General features: G+C 42.4%; 1 protein-coding gene across 2 annotated transcripts in view; it reads right to left on the bottom strand.

Moving 5' to 3' along the window:
• The window catches only part of ache (acetylcholinesterase (Yt blood group)), a 105,257-nt gene that overhangs the window by 8,098 nt on the left and 74,088 nt on the right, over positions 1-23,071 (bottom strand). For both annotated transcript variants that reach the window (XM_080023424.1, XM_080023425.1), the window contains exons 4-8: positions 18,164-18,424; positions 17,319-17,541; positions 16,575-16,823; positions 14,082-14,274; positions 9,081-9,259 (exon numbers count right to left, since the gene is read on the bottom strand). In XM_080023424.1, coding sequence (XP_079879550.1) covers positions 9,081-9,259; positions 14,082-14,274; positions 16,575-16,823; positions 17,319-17,541; positions 18,164-18,424 — 1,105 coding nt within the window. The remainder of the gene's footprint in view (positions 1-9,080; positions 9,260-14,081; positions 14,275-16,574; positions 16,824-17,318; positions 17,542-18,163; positions 18,425-23,071) is intronic.

Below are 23,071 nucleotides of genomic sequence, written 5' to 3'. Positions count from 1 at the left end.
CACGGTTTGAGTCTGGCAACAACACCGCTAGCTCGCCAGCTAATTGGAGTTACACCGCTGGGGATGAGCGTGCACTCTCAGTGTCTGAGCATGACGTCAGGAGGGCTCTGATCCATGTGAACACCAGTAAAGCTGCGGGCCCAGATGGCATATCTAGGCGAGTACTTAAGACCTGTGTTAACGAGCTAGCCCCAGTGTTCACGAGGATATTCGACGCCCCCCTGGCTGAATCAGTGGTCCCGTCCTGCTTCAAGAGGATCACCGTCGTTCCTGTCCCGAAGATCGCCTCTCCAGCCTGCCTGAAGGACGTCCGGAAGCCCTCACCTCAGTGGTCATGAAGTGTTTCGAGAGGCTGATTAAGGATTACATCTGGGCCCTTCTCCCCCGCACCTTGGACCTGCTGCAGTTTGCGTACCGGCAGAACAGATCCACGGATGACGTGGTTTCCCAGGTACTCCACATCATGCTCACGCACCTTGATTGCCGGAAGGGGGCCTAGGTGAAATTGCTGTTAATCGATTATAGTTCAGCTTTCAATACCATAATCCCCACCAGACTGGCTGTCGAGCTGCGGGAGCTAGGACTGATAACTCCGCTGTGTGCCTGGGTCCTGGACTTACTCACAGCCAGGCCCCAGGTGGTTAGGGTGGAGAGGCACATGTCCAGCTCCCTCACTCTGAACACAGGATCCGCCCAGGGCTGCGTCCTCAGCCCCCTACTGTACTCTCTGTACACACATGACTGTGTGGCCAGGTGCAGCTCCAACACCATCATCGAGTTTGCTGACGATACCGTCATGGTGGGCCTGATCACTGATGACGATGAGAAGGCCTACCATAAGGGGGATGCTGACCTGTCACTCAGGTGCCAGGACAACAGCTTCCTCCTGAACGTCAGCAAAACTAAGGAGCTGATTGTGGACTTTAACTGAGGACGCATGCGCCTTCGGTGATTAATGGGACTTTTGTCGACAGGGTAAGCAGCTTCAAGTACCTGGGAGTCCACATCACAGAGGACTTAACATGGACTGTACACACAGACACTCTGGTGAGAAAGGCGAGGCAGCGTCTTTACCACCTCAGGCAGCTGAAGAAATGCCGGGTCTCGGTGAGGATCCTCAAGTCCTTCTACTCTGGAGCAGTGGAGAGCATCCTGACATGCAACATCGCTGCCTGGTTTGGGAACTGTACTGTTCAGGACAGGCGGGCCCTGCAGAGTGTGGTGCATTCAGCTGAACAGACCACCGGAACTACCCTCCCCTCCCTGCAGGACTTATACACCAGGAGGTGTAGTAGCAGAGCCCGCAGGATCATGAAGGATCCTCACCACTCCAACAATGGACTGTTCCAGCTGCTGCAGTCGGGCAAGCGCCTCCGTTGTCACACAGCGAGAACAGAGACTGAGCCGAAGTTTCTTCCCGCAAGCCATAAGAACTGTCAACGCTGAACTCAACAGGGGTCCTCACTGAGCCACACACATAGGCCCCACTACCTTACTGTACTGTATGTATCATTCTGTACTGTAAACTGTATCACTGTCCTGGGTTACTGCATACTGCGCTGTATTGCTGTTCTGTTTGGTGTTACTGTATAGCTGTGCCGTACTGTATATGGCATACTGTACTGTATATCTCCACACACACTACCTCACTTTATTCACATGCCACTTAAATGCTCATATCTGTATATACATAAGTCTATTCCCTTTATTTCTATTTTGTACCCCCACTGTATTACCTATGAGTTATTTTATTTTATTTAATTCTATGCTATTCTATTTACTTACTGCATTACGTTTTAGGAATCAGTTAGTTTCAGTTAGTCAAGTAGAAATTAGGTAGCTATTGTGTTCAGTCTAGAACAGGGTAAAATAAATATTTACAAGGGGCCACATGAGAAACCTGAGCTGTGTTGGAGGGCTGAACCAACAATAACTTGAACTTAATTCTGCTTAATATGAATTTTCTCCCATTGTAAAAATCAGTAAGTAATATATTTTGATTAGCCGCTACTGGTAATCAGAAGAATACGGATATTCTGTAAATATTTATATAAATATATGAAATTGTGGTGTAGGTCAAATAGGAAAATACTCCTATAGAAGTAATAAACAGTAAAAACAAAAACAATCATTACATCACTGTTTCATTTTATTTATAACATGTTAATCTTCACAAATACTGAAAAGTATTTTGCAGTATGTTAAAGATAAGCAATTGGTCAACTTGATACAAAAAGCAATAAGTGCTTTTAATGTTTTTCAATTCATTTTATTTGTTCAGTGGTAAAATCCAGTCTGTCTTGGGCTTGAACAAGTGCATTGAAATCAGTCTGAATATCTGAGGTGGATATGCGAAGGACAGTTGAGAGGTGATCATCAGTGATAGAGGATCTGTATCTGGATTTGTTGAACTTCATCACTGACAATGTCTGTTCACATACGTAGGTAGATCCAAAGAGGACTAGAATCTTCTGAGCATGCCTCCTCATGTGTGGAAAGTTCTCCTCTTTGAGGGAAGAGTAAAAATCAAGCAGTGAGGCTGATCTAAAGCGCTTCGCCAGAAATGTGTCAGACTGCAGGTCAATGAGTTCCATCTGAACATCAGTGGGTGCATTATCCACACTGCAGGTGAAGGTAGAAGAAACCATGTGCATTTCACTCTCAACTGTTTTAAAGTCTTGAAATCGCCTTGAAAACTCACCATGCAGTGCTTCGAACATGGATGAGTACCTGTGGAGGTGATCAGCTGATGGTGTGGCTTACTTTAATGTTGGCAAGTGGGTGAGAATGTTGTCCTCCATTTGGCTTGAGGGAAGCTACATCTTCCTCATGAAAGCCTTCACTGCGCTGTACATTTCATGCACAAAAAGGCCCTTGCATTGCAGTTTGACATTTAGTTCATTCATTCGTGCAGTCACATCTACAGCAAAACCAAGGTCTGCCATCCAGTCTGTATCTGAAAGCTGTGGGATGGCATTTCCTTTCTTTACACAGAACTCGTGAATCTCTTCTCTCAGGTCCCAGACACTTTTCAGCACTTTGCCCAGGCTGAGCCACCTGATAGCTGTGTGGTAGCTTATGTCACGATGTTCAGTCTCATTTTCCTTCAAAAGTGCAACAAACTGTCTGTGATTCAATGCTCTTGCCCTGATGAAGTTAACTATTTTAGTTACAACATCAACATCATTTTTATCACTGACTTACACAACACTTCCTGATGTATAATACAATGCAAAAATGTCAATATCTGCTCAGGGTTCCTTTCTGTAACTTTATCCTGGATTCTCTTCCATTATCACTGTTCTTCAGCTGAAGCTCCAGATTACCCAAAATGTCCTCAACCCTCCTCGTTACAGTGCGTCAGAAGAGGGGCACGTTCTCAAATGATCCCTTTTTCTCTGGGCATTTTAGTGCTGCAGAGTCCAACAAACACTCATTAATAAAATCTCTGTCAGAAAAAAGTTTACTTTTTCTTTCGATTTTGTAGGATATGACAGAACTTGTCTTGACAGCTGCATCTCTGGATGTGCAAAGTTTAGTAAAAAGTCCTTGGTGGTTTTGCAGCTTAGCTAGCAAAGTATCTGACTCCCTTGCGCGCTCTTGATCAGACGAGTTCTTGTATTTCTCCTCGTGTTTGGTCACGTACTGGCGATTCAAATAGTAATCCTTGACCACAGCGATCTGTGTACCACAAACTAAGCACATGCTTTACCTTTGACTTCTGTAAATAAATATTTAGCAGTCCATGTTGTTCCATGTGTCTTGTTGAAAACGTGGCATTCGGTATCAATTCTTCTTTTTCTGGCGTGAGCTCACATTTTGAGGGCTAGCTGGCCAGCATCACTTGTAGCTGCTCACCCACACATGTGCGCCCTTACGAAAAAAAACAAAAAAAACGCATGCTTTTTGTTATAAGAATTTTATGTCTATGTTTTTCTGTACTTTTCACCTGAACTTTTGTAGAAAGTATGTGTACTTTGCTTTTCTTATAAAGGCTAAATAGAGTTCATGTCTTATAAAAGACATGAACTAGTCACTTTGTGCCTTAATGTAAAGAGGAGAAAGGCAACATGTCTCGACCATCAGATAAGGGAACTTCAACAGATGATCTGTTGAAACTGCCCCATCAGCGAAACTGTCTCATCAGCAGGACCCATGCGGAGGCATCGTGACATCTGCTGACGACTCGTCAGCTCCGCTACTCCAAGAAAACTGTATAAAAAATCCACTTCCTCTGTGGCACTTTGTTGTGTTGTTACACTGAAACTGCTCCTCTTGTACAGGATTAAATACTTTATTAACCTAAAAGTATTTGTCTCCCCGATTTCCTCTGTAACGGTTAGTCCGTCCACAAACAAAGTTTATAACAATTTAACAGGGTCATAGTAAAGTTCAGTTCACAAATAAAAGTTTTCATTGGTATTGATGTGCAGTTTCTTATAGAGTTTTGCAACGAGGGAGAGTAATTACGCACTCGAGCATACCGTTCCAGGACGGAACTCTGTTCAGTTTGTTCCTGTGTGATACAATGCTGAGCAGGACACAACTTCAACCCCCCTCTCCTGTCTGCATTAAATGGGCCAACAGACGAACGCCTTTTCTCCTTTTCTGCACTTTTGTCATTTCAACCACCATTAACAGCTTCTTGGCACAAGCTCCAATTCTGTGCATGCAGCCATGCTTGCATGCTGTCTAACGTCTTTGTTTACTACTTCCTGCTTCACATGGTACTGTCTCTCTACTGCCACCCATTGTTTCTGAGAATACTGCAACAGACAATGTGCCAGCTATAAACACCCTGTGCTCCCTGCATAGGCCCATGGCGCCACGCCCCGCCTGCGCAAAGGTATAACCATGGCTTTGCCTGGTGCAGTCCCAGTCAGCACCATACGTGCCACAGAGTGAGAGACGGAGCAGCAGGGCACGCTTGTGTTGGGTCGTTCATGAGCCACCAGATCCACTTGAACGGCTCTGCTGTGGGAACGAAAGGAACCGAGTCTCCCTGGGTGCCGTTCTTTTTTTCCAAGTTTTACAGACAGGTATGTCTTGTTATTTGCAAATGTTTCCTTCTCCATTTAAGAGAGGAGTATAGAGCCTATACTCCTCCCTCACCGGCAGGTACCCTGGCTGAAAAGGAGCACACTCACTGTCACGTCAGGTTCACAAAGCGAAGGCACACACACACTGGTCTTAGCGCAAAAGTTCTGATGGTATTACTTTGATACTTTTTCTTTCTAAATGTTTTATTTCAAGTTATTTTACTATTATTACTTATGTGTGAACATGTTTGTGTTTTATACCTGTTCTGTACGAAACTAACTATAGTACTTGTTTTATTTATTTTATTGTGAAACTTAAAAAAATAAATAATGGGGAAAAAACCCAAAAGTCGCTCTTTTGAACAGCTCTCGGAAGTGAATGGAGCCATAACATCCGGTTCCCTTCAAAGAGCCGTAATTCCCATCACTAGTGCACACAGCTCTTTCATATGCGTGCACAAAGAGGATGTATGTGGACGTAGCACGCAAATGAAAACAAATATGCCTATGAAATAAATCCTGAAATAAATAAATGAGGCAATAAATATATAAATAAAAGTAAATATAAATATAGAAATGAGTAAATATGCAAGACAGTGCCCACAAGGGTAAGAGAGTGTCCGTTATGCACGGTCCATTATGCATGGCGCATCTTTTATTTAGTTCAATGAGGAACGGAGTAAAATAAAATAGCCTACATCCATAATAAAAAAAACACAGTTTTTTAATTTGGAGGAACAGGGCAAGAGGACGCACAGCGGAGCGCAGTTCGCGGGCACCCCATTGCACATTGAGGGTGCCCCCTCACTGGCACACCTATGGGATTGGCCCCTAGCGGCAACTGGGCTCCGGTGCAGCTGCACCGTCGGTAGTCACGCCACTGGTGACCCCACTGTCCTATGCCATGTCACACATGACTCCCCATTGCTTTTCATTGGTATGGCACTTAATTTAGTTATTATCTGCCTCACCAGATTCTGACAGCAGTGGGATAGTAATGAAGGTGATTGATTTGTTAAACCGTTGGCAATGTCGATGATTAGTTTAATACATTCTAAGCTCAAAAAAAAAATTCTAATTGTGAATAAGCCAGCCACCTCTTGTGGGTAAGTGTTTGGAATTTGAGGCTCTTTGTATCTGACAGCTGCTGCTGTCAGATACAAATTAACCCCCCCCACCCTGAGCTGTGAGTCAAGTCGTCGGACAGTCTTCACACACAAATACAGGTTAAGCATAAATCACAACTATAGAGAGACCTTATGGATTTTGTTGAATGTCGGCATACTGATTAGTCCAATGGCAGTAAAGAATATGATAAATAATATAATATCCACGCCGTCCCCCTGTATAACAGCAGCAGACACTGGAACTACTACAAAAACCGTTAAAAGGTCCACTGAAGTTGAAAGATCTTTGCAGACTTCATATACAGTACAAGTCACTTGCCAGAATGTGATCACATTCTGGCAAGTGACTTGTATATGAAAAGTAGTGTGCCACCCTGAGAGCTTTAGCTACTATTGCATCCTGACTTAAGGCACAGGGAATAAATTGGGGGTGTATGGCAAGCCATTTCAACATGTAATCCATAGGATGAACTAGTCACTTTTTGAAAGTCACTTGTTCTTTTATTTTAGTTACTATTCCGACAGTTACTTATAACTATTTCAGTTATACTAGTCAAAATGTATTACGTGTACTATTTCTAATTTATTGGATGCTCCTTACTATTTCAATTGTTACTCGTAACTATTGTCACGTGTCTATTAATTTGGACAGTTTTGTCATTGAATGTGGGTGTGTCTGGGTCTTTAAAGGGGACCTATTATGCAAAAGTCACTTTTTCAGTGCTTTTACACATACATTTGGGTCTCTGACGGGGCTAGTAACACACAAACTGTAAAATAAGACAACCCAGTCAGTTTTTTGTGAGCTGTCTGCTTCAGAAAGCATCTGCTTAAATGAGCAGTTCAGCTGTTTCAGTACTTTGAGAAACATTCTAATTGGAATAGTCCCCCATCTGAGTAACTCCACCCATGGCTGGAGTGCGACCGGACCCACAAGCATCGAATCTAAGAGCTTATGATTGGGAGTGCTCTATTGTTGGCTGCAAAGAGCACCGCAAATCTTTTTAAAGAAAGAGAAATTGTCCGTGACAGAACTGCAGACGAGGAAAATGTAAGTACAGTGGTACCTCGACTTACGACTGTAATTCGTTCTATAAGAGCAGTCGTATGTTAAAACAGTCGTATGTTGAAGCAATTTTTCCGATATAAATTATGAAATCATGAAGGGTGAAAATAAACCAAATACACATAGTAAATATGAAAAAAATATCGATAAGCCACGAACTACGTGCACACACGATGTAGGTCGCCCGCTGACTGACTGCTAACTGGCTGCTGACTGGCTGCTGACTGGCCGCCAACGCGCCAACTGCAAATTTCCACGGTCGTATCTTGGAGCAGTCAGTCGCAAATCGATGCAAATTTTCGCGACTATCGCTACTCGTATCTTGGATTAGTCGTAAGTAGATGTAGTCGTAAGTCGAGGTACCACTGTAGGTAAAAAATAATTCTGCTTTGTATTTCTGTGTGTGTGTCCACACTAGGTTACTGTAGGCTACGCCGCCCGATGAGCTCTGTATTTCTCCAAAAAAAAAAACCATAGACATTCATTTTATTATCTGATGTTTTTGTAATTGGAAAAAAAAAAAGCCTCAAACCCAGCCGTTTCCCGCGGTGCTCTAAGCTCTGCACTGCTCCAGACACTGCAGTGTTTTTCTGTGTGTCCACTATCCCCCTATCCTATGGGGCTTGGTGTTTCAGATATTAAATATTTGCCTTTGACTAGTGTCTATTTAAATTTTACAAGTCACTATTAATTGCGTACTAGTAGTTATTCATTAGTGACTACTGCCTTTTCCTGTAGTTACGAGAAACATTTTTATTTTTACAAGTAACATTTTTAATTAAATCAATCTATCAACAAGCTGTTTTCCCTTGTAATTTCTCATGATGGGTAAAAAATACATTGTGACTGTAAAACAAAAAATGTTAGTAACAGCAAAGGCAAAATCTTTTATTGCGCTAGACTGGTGTGGAAGAAGGAAGGGGCTTAGCTCTGGACCGCTTGAACCCTGCGTGTGCAAGTTTACAAGCTGATTAAACTGCTGATCTCGCCCAACTTCAATCTCAAAACAAAGCAATCTGCACACTCTCTGCCTCAAGTCTTTTTATAGCTTTTTCCCTCTCTCTCTCCCTCATTTTTCCAATTATTACCTTATTTGGTTATAAGTTAGCGAGCATAGATATAGCCTTCTAATGTACAATAACTGTTAATACAAAGCTCGCAAAATGGTGTTTGTGTTGCTCTTGCTTTCCCACATACACTCCCAAACCTCCACAAAATAAGTCATGCTTTGAAATTCTGGTGGTGGCGAATCCAATGTATAAATATCACAGTGACATAATAGTAAAAGGTCGAATCCAGATTCTATTTACTTGGCCTCCTTTTTCTTACCAGGGAAGTTTCGAGCCAGCTAAGGCCATCTGGCTTGTTTCCTTCATTGTGTATTATTAATTTGTCTCTTATGTTTTATAGGTCCCCTGTGAGCGTTCTCTGCAGCAGTAGACTGGAGGCTTTTAAATGATAGTGGAGCCCATGGGCAGAAACTTGATAAAGCAATAATTCCACAGCAAAAAATGATATTTTGCCTCTTATGTTTTTTTCTATATTGACTGGCATTGAACTGACTATATAAGATTATCCAGCTAGCTTTGAGAAAATATGTCTTCAACTCTCGTGCTTAGCAAAACACATCTAATTCTAGGGATTTTTTTCAACTTCTAATGCTCTTCATACTGAAAGAAGACACCTGAAGACACTGTTAAATATTGTAAGAATGGGCTTTTTGAACTGTTTAATAAGATTATTTCATACTCTTGCATTGCTGTAGTCCAGAAATAACAGATGTTCATGCTGTCACACCTAACCTTTGTCACACTGTTATTTTGTAAAACATATCATACTTCTCCCTACCGGTGATGTTGAGAAGGCGTGGGAGAAACCGGTTCCAGAAAGCACAGAGCTGGTTTCGCAAGCCCTTGTGGATCTTCAGCGGTTCTGTGTTCAGACCCACGTGCCTCTGCTCGCCGACGGTGAAGAGTGGCCAGCGCTTCCTGGTGTCTATAAGCCCCTCATGGTTCACATTGGGGTTCCTGTAAGGGGGTGGTTGGGGGTCAGGAGAAGGGAAGGTGGGATTAGGAAACGGTATAGCATATTCTTTCTATTACTGATATTACTGTATGCCATTTTATAAGTAGTAATGCTGCAACACTGTAACTTGTATTTACCATAAACTAACTGCTACTTGCCTATATTGGGCTCACGACTAGTTATCTGTGTACATAGATAGATAGTGTATGTATCTCATTTTAAACTGTATCTCTTTCTTGACTGCACTGTTACGCCTTAATTTCCCTACCGGGATTAATGAAGCATCTTATTTTATCTTATCTTATTGTGATCTGTCTTTAATTCCATGTGGTAGGAAAGTATGTCAGTGTTCTGGGATGAACAAACAGTAAATTACTTCTCTAGGGTCCCATTTATTTCAGCGAGAGTTGGAGTTAGGAGGTGAGTGGAATATCATGAGCTCTGACTTGAGAGTGCAGTGGGCGATACATGATCTTGTTAAAATGCAATCTGCATGCACAGGAATGCAATGAGCTCTGCTTAACCTCTGCTAAAGAATATATTTTTAAGAGAAACCATCTAAAATATGTACACAAATAGCCAGTGTGTAATGTCCCACCCAGTCCCTAGTGTCTTCACTTCCTGGTTTTGTTGTTTCCCGGCTGTTTGATGGTCTTCCCTGCCCTGATTAGTTCCACCTGTTCCTCGTTAACATTCCCTCTCCAGTGTATTTGGTCTTTGTGTTTGCCAGTTAGTCTTGGTACCATGTGTCAAGCGTTCCAGCATCTTTCCCTAGTCTCTCCCCCGTCAGATCGTTTGCCTTATCTACCGACCACCTGTGTACCGAACCGTCTCGCCTTGCCTACTCCATGTTGGATTGTTTGTGCCACCGCCTGTGTACTGATCGTGTAGATCGTTAAGTAAAGCCTGTTTTTTTTGTTATATCAAAGTTCCTGTCTCTGAGTCGTGCTATTGAGTACTCTTGTCTTTCCACCAGTCGTTACACAGTGAGCCATAATGGCAGTCCATTAATGGCTGTACATTTCATTGCCTACTTACCAAGGCACCATTCCACTGGCACTGGTGTGCCAACGTGTGCAGCATGAAACCATGCCTTCTCCCCGTCAGATCATTTGCCTACCACCCGTGTACTGAACCGTCCTGCCTTGCTTACTCTTGCCTACTCTGCCCCCAGCTTCCGTCTGGGGCAGCAGGTCTGGCTCTCCACCAATGACCTCCCACTGTGGGTTGTCCAGTAAGCTGGCACATTGATTAATCTGCCCATTTCCTGTTTACAAGGTCCTGAGTCTAGATGCTCAAGCTACCACGCACCCTTTGGAGGGTCCATCTGAACTTTCAGGTCCAAGTTCAGGCCAGTGGTCCACTGTCCTCTGGCCCTCCTGCCAATCCCCCTCCATCACCCCTGCTTATCGATGGAGATGAGGTGTACACGGTGAAGCACTTGTTGGGGGCCTGTCGTTTGTGTCCGGCTCACACCTGAAGTTCTCTGCCAGTACCTCCAGTTCCAGCAATAGTTAACTACTCATCCACTCAGCCTGCATCCTCTCTAGATCCCTCTGTCTGTCAATCTGGTTCTGCATTTCTGCCACTGCACAGCTGACACCCATTCTGAAATCTAGCCAGTTGTCTTCACCTTACTCATTACTCCACCAGTAAATAAGCAGTTCTGCAGTCACTCAATCCTTGCCAGATTGTGTTATTGCTCAGCTTTGACCATTCAACCGCACTTGACCCATTAGTAAGTTCCAGTTTAAGCCCTCTGCTTTGTGATTTTTTGTACATCTGCCTGATTGGACTACCTACTCGTTTTTTTGACCACTGCTTTGTATGGCCATGCCTTCGTTCATCGTCAACAATGTTTTTGAAACTTACTCTGTCTCCTGCCTGTTTGTCTGCATTTGAGTCCTATCAGTACCCTGACAGCTCATGTGGATTCCTGGCTCCAGCAGTAAAACCCCAGACACACCAATCTGAGTGTATTTGCGGTGTGTACGGGACTCCTTGTGTGTCAGTGAGAGTCAGCTCTCTGATTGTCTGATCAGCTAGCAAATAAGTACACAAGAGAGAATTGGAGGAGTTTTTTTTTCTTCAGACAGCGGCAGTGCTGTGCGTGCCGGTCTTCCGTGCCAGTTTACTTGTGTTTTTATTTCAGATTTATTTTTTCGTTAGTTTCCTATTTTTATGAAACAAAAAATGTAAACACAACTAAGCGACTGCTCCACAAGTGTTGGAGAGCCGGAGCAGCCAGTGCTGTGTATATGAAGCGAGCTCTCTGGTGCCAAATAGAACAACAGACTGTTTTATTTTAGATGTATTTATTCATCGTTAGTATCCTATTTGTACGACACGAAAAACACAAACAAAATAAGAGACTGTCCCACACTGTCTGGGAGAGATTGTGTGAACTATATATATTTCTGGGATCCAGGGACTTCTCAGCCACCTAGTTTGGCATGCAGTTATTTCCTCCTGTGTAAGCGCAGAACATACGTGCACGTTGTCTGTCAGTTGGCCTCAGCTGTAGTATTTGCGGTATGTTCAAGTGCAACTATATGTAGCTACATCAGGTGACATGAGGGAAACGCAGTGGCGTTCGCCATCTCTAATTCTTTGATGTTGTTTTGGTGTGTCTGGGCCTTTAAAGGGGACCTATTATTCAAAAGTCACCTCTATAGTGCATGTGCACGTACAGTACATATGAGTATACTAACACACAAGCTGTGAAATAAGACAACCCAGTCAGTTTTTTGTGAGCTGTCTGTTTCAGAAAACATATCCTAAAATGAGCCGTTCAGCTTTGTGTCTCAGTACTACGTTGCATTCAGACACATTCTCATTAGAACAGTCCTTCATCTGAGTAACTCCGCTCGTCGCTGGAGTGCGACTGGACCCACTAGCATCGAAGCTAAAAGCTAATCATGGGGAGTGCTCTATTGTTGGCTGCAGAGACCACCGCAAATCTTTTAAAAGAAAGAGAAATTGTCTTTTAATTAATTGTAGTAAATTGACAAAGGTGCAGACGAGGGAAACATAAGTATTTAAAAAATAATTCTGGTATATATTTCTGCGTTATGTGTCTACGTCAGTTTACTGTAGGCTGCGGCAGGCTATCCGCTCCACGTTTCTCCAAACAAAACCGTAGACATATATATTTTATTTTACAATGTTTCTGTAACTGAATGAAACAAAAAATGCCCAAGCCCTGCTGTCATTAAAAATCTTTAATTACAAAATTACAAACTTGTGCCTATGCTATCCATATTTATAGTACTCATGGATCACCATCAGTTAACAATAATTAGTGACAAAAGGTTACTTTGGTAGCATGATGGTTAACTCAAAGAACATCTACCAAAGACAATTTCATACTTAGGCTAGTGCTCTAACACTGTGTTGTACACATTTCAGACTGAATGAAATCGCCTTGCTTTGGGTGATTTACATTTTAAATTTGTGTTTGCAATTCACTTAATAAACACAGTAATCACTAAATCACAAAATAATGTAGATTCAACACAGATGAAGTAAAATTAAAAATCAAATAATATTACTTAATGGCATCTTTTAAATTGAGAAAACACTATGGGCCGGTCATTATCTATTTTTCTCATAAAATGCTGTATTACTAACTAATGAACTTACACATTTACTAATTATGCACGAAAATCTTGGTCTTTGCGAGTCTTTAGCTACAGTATAATCATTGCGTACCTTTGCTCTTTATCCAAGAAAGGGGAGTACTAATCTATTTCTAGCTAATTCAGCTTTCCTGTTCTTTGAGGAGATCCTCCTTTTTTGGGTCTATACAAACTCTATTTATCTTCTTTGGTGGATCATGAAAATGTAAATAATTTGATCTGTTTGATTGCGCTGAGAATAACTTTCGGATTAATTTCAGATTTATTATAAATAATTTCTAACTTTACCACAGTAGTGACGCATTGTGTGTTTTGCTCACAGGTGAGGGCAAAGATCAGAGACAAATGTGACCCGCCGCAGATTTTAGGTACTTTTGGTGCAGTTCCCCTTTTGTTCCGCGTAATTTGAAAGTGGAGAATCAGAGCTTCAAAACAAGGTGTCACTTGTGTGAATCAAGCTAATATTTTTAAAGCTATGGCTTGTTAATGACGAGGGTGCGGCAAACCGTGTTTCTGAGATAATCACCCTCAAAGTTTTCCGAAGGCTCCGCATCTTGTTTTACGGAAGTGATGTCAGCTTTCCTTCTTTGCCTGTTATACCGCATACACAACAATGAATCCAGGTGTGTGTATAAAACACGTAAGATTTAAAGGTTTAACTCTATCAAAACGGTTTCACATTGGGACTTCACATCACATGGAATATGGAGGAATGATCTTCACCTGGACGGTCGCTTTAAAGGAAGCCACTGATCAGCGTTGCTCAGCGCCGTAAGTGAACTGCGTTTACCCATGTAATCTAACAGGAATATCTAACTCCACCGTTTAACAATTACCTACTATTAATAAATCAAACTTGGTTTTTGAAAGTACGTTGGGAGATAAAAAATACACAAAGAAACGCAAATCTGGAAAAATCAAATTTTCCTTCTAGAAAGGTTTTTTCAACTTATTTGGCTGCTCGTGGCGATTCTAGAAATGCGCCACAATGCGGGTTTTGCTGCAGTGGGTCACAAATGACAAGTGTGGATCGGATGGCTTGGTGGCACACAGCCTGTGGTGGCTCTATGCTACCAAGCTAGAAGCCAGAAGTAAAGAAAATGGAGTGGAATAAAGCGGTGCTGCGTCAATTGCATTATTTTATTTTTACATGTTAAACTTCTCAATCTCTGTCTTTCTCTCTTACCCAGTGCGGGCAAAGTTGGCCCAGTATCTCATCATGCGCTTGCTGAGTTTCTCCTCCTCCACTGTGTAGTTCAGCCTCTTCTCGAGGGGCAGGCCGAAGACAAACTCAATTTCATAGCCATGAATCACACCCATCCACTCAGGCCAGGCCAGGTTGGAGGCTCGGTGGTCAAACAGGTAGAGGTAGATACCACCTAGGGGGGGAGGGGAGGGGTTGGTTATTTAAGTTAATAAAAAAAGGTACACATGGAGTGGAATTTTTTCTTCCTTTTACAGTGTAAGTAATCAAAGAAATGTTACTAGAAGCTGCTTGTGAAATTTGCTACACTTTAAAGGAAGAAAAGATTATTATAACAGAACAGTAGAAACATGAAAACAATGGACTATGAATACACTAAATTTCTTTAAAGAAAAGAGAGGGGATCTGGACCTGACAACATACTTTGCTCCCTCCTTAAATGAGACACTGAAGCAATTCTATTGTGCTGTCTGGATGATAGAGGACTACAGTTTCACAGATTTTCCTTCCATAGTGGGGATACAGTTCTACAATATCCCTGTGATGCAGTGTCGATAATAGTTGCTTAGAAAATACTGTTATCAACATGCCCATTACGGCACGCTATGTGTTTGCAGTGCAATTTAAATCTATTTTAATATACACAATTTGAAGATATAGTACATCCATTTTCTTTGGGCTAATGAAGTTATTTCACTCATGTTTACAGATGCTGTACCTCAGAACTCGAAGGCAGGAAGACTAGAAAATGGTTTCCTAGACAATTAGGTTCTGTTTGCCGTTTGGTTTCATATTCATATCATTAAAATGGCTTCACTCATTGAAAAATTATGTTGGGATTAGGAGCCTGTTTTTTCCCCCGCATCAAATCAGGACACCAGTTCATGGTTTGGGCCAGCACGATGTGGATTCATTGGTTCGAACTTTAAGTCAATAAGGGGGGTTATGGGAAATATAACATGACTTATTATGGCTGTAAAACTACAGCTTTAAACAAAGCTGCGCTGAAGAAGCACTGGTAACAGAGTAACAGGCTTAGTTAGCTGCCTTATAAACAGGCAAGAGGTGGGAACGGAAGACATTTGAGGGTTGCAACCACATGAGTCTCTTGATGTATTTCTTATATTTTGTAATTTAGCAGATGCTTTCATCCAAAGAGACACACATTAAGTAATTAGTAGTACAATTTGTAAATAGTAGTCAAAACCAACTAAGCATTGTTGTATTTCTCTGCAAAGCTGGTAATTGGTTAAGTCATTTTTTTTTCTTCTTTGATCTGTTTATTTTTTGTAATGTTAACGATAAAGAGGGGACAATCCTTAGGAGGTTGCAAGGTAAGAAGATGAACAATAACGGGAATCAGAGGAATCGGTTGGCTCTTAGTTGTGAATTTAATTCTCACAAGAATTATTAAATCTGCGAGTTAAAGATTCACTTTAGTGACTCCCAAGTAATATAAAAGATTTTTCCGCTGTGGAAGAATTGTTCAGGATTCTTGCATCACTAGTATCCAATTCAGTATTTTGCTTTGTTTCACTTTGCGGTGGCACACTAGTCTGCCGAGAGGGCACTCTAGGTGTGCCATGAAAATCTTTCAAATTCCACTTCAAATAAATAAATAAAGAGTCTTTTGTGTTGCAAGATCAGAATCGCAAGACTGTTATTCCATCGGTTGCAGCCAGAATAGTAGTTCATCACAATAAGCTCAAGTTTAAAAATGAAAGTGAAAACGTATAGTTGGCCATAATAAAGTACAGATATTGGGTTTTTTTAATTGTGAAAAGTGTGCTGAGGCAGGAAAAAGATTGTGAAACACTGGTGTAATTGGCCTTCTTCTTCACTCACAGTTATGTTCTTAGTAGTGATAGAGAGCACCCTAAAGACAAGCATGTTAGATACACTGAAGTTGATCCTCGGGCATCATGCTGTGGCTGCCCGTTGCTCCTAGATAGGATGACTAAAATGCAGAGATTTTTTTTCTGCTTTAGAGTACCTTAGCGTATTTAAGCGTACTTTAGGGTACTGAGTCATCAGTATATGAACATGCACGATAAATACATTGCAAAAGATGCGATAAATGAGAAAAATCACAAGGCTCCACAGTGCGATCGTTTCACTTCCATTTGCGACTAAAAATCGAAATGCACAAAGTGTAAAATGTATTTGGAAATGCCACGGTGAAACGCGCTTGTTGCACTTTTAGCTGTGGTGCTGCATTATAGCCACTGCTCATTCACAAAATGTCATAACAAGTAGCAACATAGCGCGATGTACGGTAAAGAGAAGTCACGTGGTAATAACATTGAGTGAGCGAAGGCAACACAGCGGAATCTTATATATGCAAAAATAATGATTATAATAATAATAATAATTATAATAATAATAATAATATTCAAGAAAAAAAAAAGAGTATTGGCACATACTTGTCGGAATGGTGAAAAAGTCGATCTCTGGATCTCTTAAAAAAAAGCCTACCTTGGGAGTTTCCACTTCCACTGTTCATCATCCCAGAATTGGCCCCTCCCATATTGGCCCTGAGCGCGTTGTACTGGGCGTAGGAGCGGGCAAAGTATGCAAGCGGGCATATAACATTGTGGTCGCCCACAATGTCATCCATGGCATCACGGTTCTTCACACCGTTATTCTCATCCATCCAGTCAGTGTACTGGAGCACGACTGCTTCCAGGCCAATATCGTTGGCGTGGGGGACACTCAGTTTGACGCCTATTGGAAAAGGTAATGGGAAAGATATTGTTCTGTGTGGTAGAGATGTGTGTCTTTTCAGCATTGATTGTTGTTGCGGTCACACCTGCATTTGCGACAGAGATATTTTGCAATAAATTCAATGAATTGTAATGCATTTTCCACAGTGGAATGGCAGTGAAGTGAACTCTGTGCAAAAACTTTGTAGAGTTTGACCTTGGTCAACTTTGACATGCAAAATCATGAATTTGACCAATAGCATGAAAGCTCAGTGTTTAAAAAAAAGGCTAAAGTGTAAGCCGTTAAATAAAAGGCAGGAATATTATCTATTTATATAAAATATTTCATAAGCAGGAGTTAAAAAGAAATATTTATTCAACTACTTTTTTGGGATTGCAAAAGCTGTTGAGAGCTATAAACACAGAGACATTCAGCAAGTAGTATAGTCAGATATGAAAGCAACACACTGGCGAATGTGAAAATGTATTATTTCTAATAGTGACATGGTCTGTATACCTTCTAGGAATTCCTCCCTGGAGATGAGGCTTTCATTGTCCTTACTGAAGCCTGGTGCACCATACAGCAGGAAGTAGGAGCCCTCATCCTGGTTCACTCCGAGAAGGATTTGGGTGTCCTTGAAGTTGCCAGAGCTCAACATGGCCTCGGGTGTATCTGGTATGACCACTCCGTCCACAACAGGAACAAATGAGAAACGGAAGAGGGCAGACCACGGCAGGACCTGGCCAAAAATGGACCATGAATTCAAGTGAAGTGAAGAATTGTGCAAAAAAAAAAGCTGTAAAAAACTGACAATTCACTAGATCCATTAGATCTCCATTTTTTTATATTTCTGGCTGCTGGCATCTATTTTTGGAATTTCTTGAATTCACAAAATGATAACTTAGACCTATAACTGAGATTGTGAGGAGAAAAAACAGTTCCATGCATTAGATACATTACATGCACCCAAGACACGTGTTAAATACTGTTTATAAATGATATATCCTTTTTTAAAGCAATGGAAATGTGTTAAACTGCCATTGGCAGGAATTTAAATTCTGACAAAAACAGTAAATATGGATAGTGAAGAAGTATCAAAAATATAGAAAAAAACTTTATTCTTTAATTTAGGTAGATTCAGTGAGATAATCTTTAAAAAAAAGTGTATTCCATTCCAACAGCATGTATTTCTTCAGACCAGTTTTCCCCAATTACATGATGGTACAAGGAACTTTTAAATCTTGTCAGTCCTGTGATCTATTTGTGTGATAGTAGCTCACTTAAATCTAAAAATGTAGCTTGCAACCTGTGAAATGAAAAAAAATAATGATAAAGTAACTGACTAAACGTATTGCAGTTACCTGCCATTCCTGGTCAAGGAGTTCCTGAGGAGTTTTACCGCGAAGACAGTCTACCAGTTCTGTGTCATTACCCCCATGGCAGTCCACCAATTTTGCCAGATGGGTGGCACGTCTCCTTGCCTCTGCAGGACTAACAGAGGCCCAGGGGCAATTGGGGACTCCGCTCTGGAGGATGGCCCTTGTAAAGGTGGGTCGGCTGTCTGGGGAAAGAAGATGGAAGCCAACCGAGGCACCACCAGCGCTTTCACCGAAGATAGTCACCTGTTAACAGAGAAATGCATGCAAAACAATCATTTTTAGTCCATCTCAGTCTTTAAGTGGCTGTGGAAGGGCTACAAAGTAATGACACAACAAGAGGCAGTACTTGCAGTGAAATGCTGCTTGGCTTCTCTCAACAATGGTAAAAGTCAGATCAATTAAAATAAAAATAGTGAAAATGTGTGGGTTGATGGGAACAAAGAAAGCTGAAATGGGCTGAATGGGCAGAACTACTAGAAGACACAGTAGACTTAAATGACAGCTTAAAGGTAGCTAGGGGCTCTGCAGTTACATATTGAGGAGGCAAAATAGCTAGCTACCTCCAATCCAAGATACAAGCCATCAACACCCATTCATCTATCCATTTTCATGCTGCTTATTCAAGTCCAGGTCGCAGAGGTAACAAGCTTATCAAGGTGGCCTAGACGTCCTTTTCACAAGCAACTTCCTCCAGTGCTTCCCTGGGAATGCCTGTCATGGCTCTTGGGTCGGCGCCGGGGTCTTCTCTCAGTTGGCTGTAACTGGAATACCTCCAAAGGAAGGCGCCCAGGGGTATCCTTAACAGATGCCCTAACCACCTAAACTGGCTACTCTCGATGCGGAGAAGTGGCAGTTCTACACTGAGGTCCTCCACCGTAGTGGAGGGGCTTGGGTGCCCCAATGAACCTAGGACCAATGCTGTCTGGTGCTTCGGTGCCTGGTAGGGCCACCCATGGCAGATTGACCATGAAAATAGGCCAGACAATTAACAATTCAAACAACCTGATGAGACAACTAAGAACGGCTGGAAGTACCTCGCCTGGGCTAGGGAGACCGGGGGCCACCCCGGAGCCAGGCCTTGGAGTGGAGCTCACAGGTTAGCGCCTGGTGAGCGGGTGGTGCATGGAACCCGGTCGGGCATAGCCCCAAAAAGAAACAGGCAGCCGCTGCCTTGAAGGCAGGCAGAAGCAGAGTGGGCCTAGGCGTGCTGGACCCGGGCAATGGAAACTGGCATTTTGCACATGGAAAGTCACCTCTCTGACCATATACACATCATTAGATACCCAGTTGTATAGTTAGCAGGGCAAGAGAAGAAATGGAAAAACTGCTGATATCAAATACAGAAACAAACAATGAGCTGAGCTGGGATATTCTACCAGTAGATAGCCAAAAAAGATTGAACTAAATGACAGAATAGAGGAACTAATCATAGTAGCACAAGAACAGCAGCAGATTAATACAAGTAAGCAGGAGCGCCTGGTATAAATGGGCTTACAGGGCTAAGCCCTCCCCATATTTTTTCAAAAAATATGAGAAAATTAGGGCTACCCCCAGAAAGAGTCAGACAACCCATCAGTCGACTAAGATTCTTCAAGTTGAGCAGTTGTTTTTAATTTTTTTGTTTTTTGTTCCAGTTAGTGTGCATTACAAATAACAGGATAATCAGATGGAAACTTATAAAATGCACAGGGATAACATTACAATGAGGAATTATAATCAGAAATCAATTTTTATGTGTATGAATCGAACACGGCTCTCTGTGCACGCCGTGCCGTGCCCCGTTTCTCCAAATAAAACAAATAAAAACAGTGTGGGCACGGAGGAACGGGGCACGACTCGTAGACTCGTTAATATTGTATTCTGCACATAATGCATGGACAGGGGGTGATCGGGAGAGAGTCAGGGAGAAAATGTCCCCACTATGCATGGTTTCGTTCTATACCTTTCCATACACACTCCTTTTGTTCCATAAGAAGCAATAACTTTAAAATAAAATACCCTTGTAGAGCACATATGAACTCATATTCCATATCAATAACTACCTTGAAACAGATTAAAAAGACGCAGGGTCTGAGTAATGTCAGGTTGTGCTACAGGGTCAAATTCCTAACTAGCCCCAAGCTCTGCATAGCATTGTATATATCAGCCTATTACAGCCACTCGCTTAAAAAAAAAAGTGTGAAACAGGGCGAGAAGTATAGGTGTGAATCTTCACTGGCCTCATGATTCGATTACGATTCACCTGTCAACGATTCGGAAGCACAACGATTCTTGATGCTTCTCGATGCATCTCAATGGAACGTATCCCCAAAAGATATTAAAAACAAACCTCAAAGTTATGGATAATAGTGATAAAGTGGTCATAATTGGCATTGAACCACAGATGGCATCAAACCTCAGGACCTTGGACAGCTCCGCAGGCCGCGGCCTCAGGTGCAGCAGCCCATATCTTGGTAAAGTAGAATAAATGAAATTGACTGTCACCATTTCAATATTGTAATACAGGTACTCCTCACTTAATGACCTACATGTTTAATGACCCTTCAGACTTACAACCAGCTCTCCAACCAGTCGGTATTATACTCTGTGCATAATACCGCAGCGTCTCAGCATCAAGCAACTCATCGCACATCACCCTTTCTCAGTCCCTCTTTTTTTATTTTATTTTTATTTTAACCTGTACTGTCTCGGCAACCAACAGTATATAGAGTAACTGTATGCTATTGCATCTAGGACAATGTTAGTCTGCAAGTAGAGTTCAACTTCTCAACCTGCAATGCAACTCTTTTTTTATCCTTAAATCATCAAGAACTGCTACAATACTGTGTCCTGTGGACGACCTATAGGATGACAACAGCACAGTTTTTTGTTATACAGAGCCGCCACAAATCCCCCTCTTTGGAGACCTATTTTACCATGTTTGGGTCTACAAACAACAAATCATTACTCCCAGAGTGGTAGACTCACTAAGGGTGAGACAATTAAACATAGAACCAAACAATATTTACACAGAAAACATCGGATGACAACATGTATTGAAAATTGAGTTAATCAGGTCCAGGAAAACTGGAACAGCAATTGGGCACCTGGCCTCTTCCTGTCATAGTTATGACAGTGAATGAGGGAGGAAAGGAGAGGAATGCAACCAGGAGGGTGCTGGGGTGTGTTCAAAGCAGGTGTTGGTGGTGTGTGTGTGTGTGTGTGTGTGTGTGTGTTTGTGAAAGGTTTCAAACAATGAGTGAACAGGATTTATCTGAACTGGTTCTGGTGTATAAGGTCAGCACTGTCGTGCCTCCAAGCAAGGGAAAGGACCCCGAAGCCCCCCCGAGCTCCGCAGCTGTAAAGACATCCTATGGCTACAGAAAAGCCCTGAGCATCCTGCCCTACAGCAAGAGAAGACCCTCAGGTCTCCAGAGAAGCCAGAAGCCCGCGGAGAAACCTTCACGACTTCACCTCGAGGAGCATAATCCAGTCCCAGGGAGCTCGAGGAGACCCCAAACCCCCGGGGCGCACACATACAACCCACCCGCAAGTGCAGGCACAAGACGCAGCTGCAGGTGCAGAACCCAGGCCATGTGTGCAGGCAGGACCGCAGGGCTGGAGCCAGGCCACGTGCCCACAGACCAACGCCCCGCCCCACAGGCGAGCCCCCTATGCCCACCTGCGCCCCAGGCAAGGGTGAGGCCCACCCCACCACAGCCGACCAGGTGCCCCATCCGGCCGCAATCCCTGAGCTCGCCATACAGTCTCAGTCTCATTCCCGCCGTCGGTCAGTATTCACTACACTAGCGTTTGCAAGACTGAAATAACGGTAAGGGGGCGGGTCCTCGCTTATCGACCAATTCGCCTAACGACCTAGTCGTAGGAATGGAACTCGGTAGTTAAGTGAGGAGTACCTGTATTAAGATTCAGTGACAACTAGAACGCACATTTTATTTATGCAATAAATGAACTGTGTGAGAAGAGAAGAAGTTTTATTATATATTTACTAATACTATTGAAATGTTATACAGTCACTTAAAAATACAAAGTAAAACCGGATCACCCGACCCGACCCATTTTATTAAACACTTCAAATCAAAATAACTACTGTATGACAGTTATTTTAAGTTTTATTTAAGACTGATAATTTGTAAAACACACAAGTGCAGAGAAGTGGCATAAATGCGTAATGACTCTCCAATGGTGACCCCCCCCCCACCGCCTCCCCCTCCCCGCTGACACAAATTATTTACTTTGCCACATGGATAATTGCGATCAGACTCAAAACAAAGGCAAATTGCACTCAGCAGCAAAACTTTATGACCCTGTTTGTGCTGGCATATCATTAGCGCAATATTGGACACTAAGACGACGCAGATAGCGGGCGCAATTGATCCGCAATTTATGGTGCTATTAGCGGCCGCAATACATTCTTTGTGAATTTTCCCCTGTGTACTATTCAGACTTTCTGGGATAGCTGTGTGGTGTCATGATGAGGGTAAATGATGGATGTTAGCCACCAAAGAGACCCTGTACAGAAACGGTGGCACTAATAAGGCCTTGTCAGTCAGCCAGTCAAATTACTGGGCAGGCCAATACGGTATTCGTGGTGGTAGCTGGGGATTGGTGATAGCCACCGAGGAGGCTTGTATGGAACTAATGCCACTGTGTATGCATTAACTGTGCAAATGGGGTTAGTAACTGGGGAGGCCCGTTCAGCACTGGTGGTGGTAATAAGATATCCGAAGGAAGCCATGTCTGTGCCATGCCAGTGGCGGTAGTTAAGGATATCACTGTATATATATATATATATATATATATATATATATATATATATATATATATATATATGTGACCCACCGTAGCAAAACACGCTGTCGCGCAGTTCTAAAATCGCCACAAGCTGCC

The sequence above is a fragment of the Zeus faber genome (genome assembly GCF_960531495.2).
Source record: "Zeus faber genome assembly, chromosome: 22".
NCBI lineage: Eukaryota > Metazoa > Chordata > Actinopteri > Zeiformes > Zeidae > Zeus > Zeus faber.
This window is presented reverse-complemented; position numbering and strand designations above follow the sequence as displayed.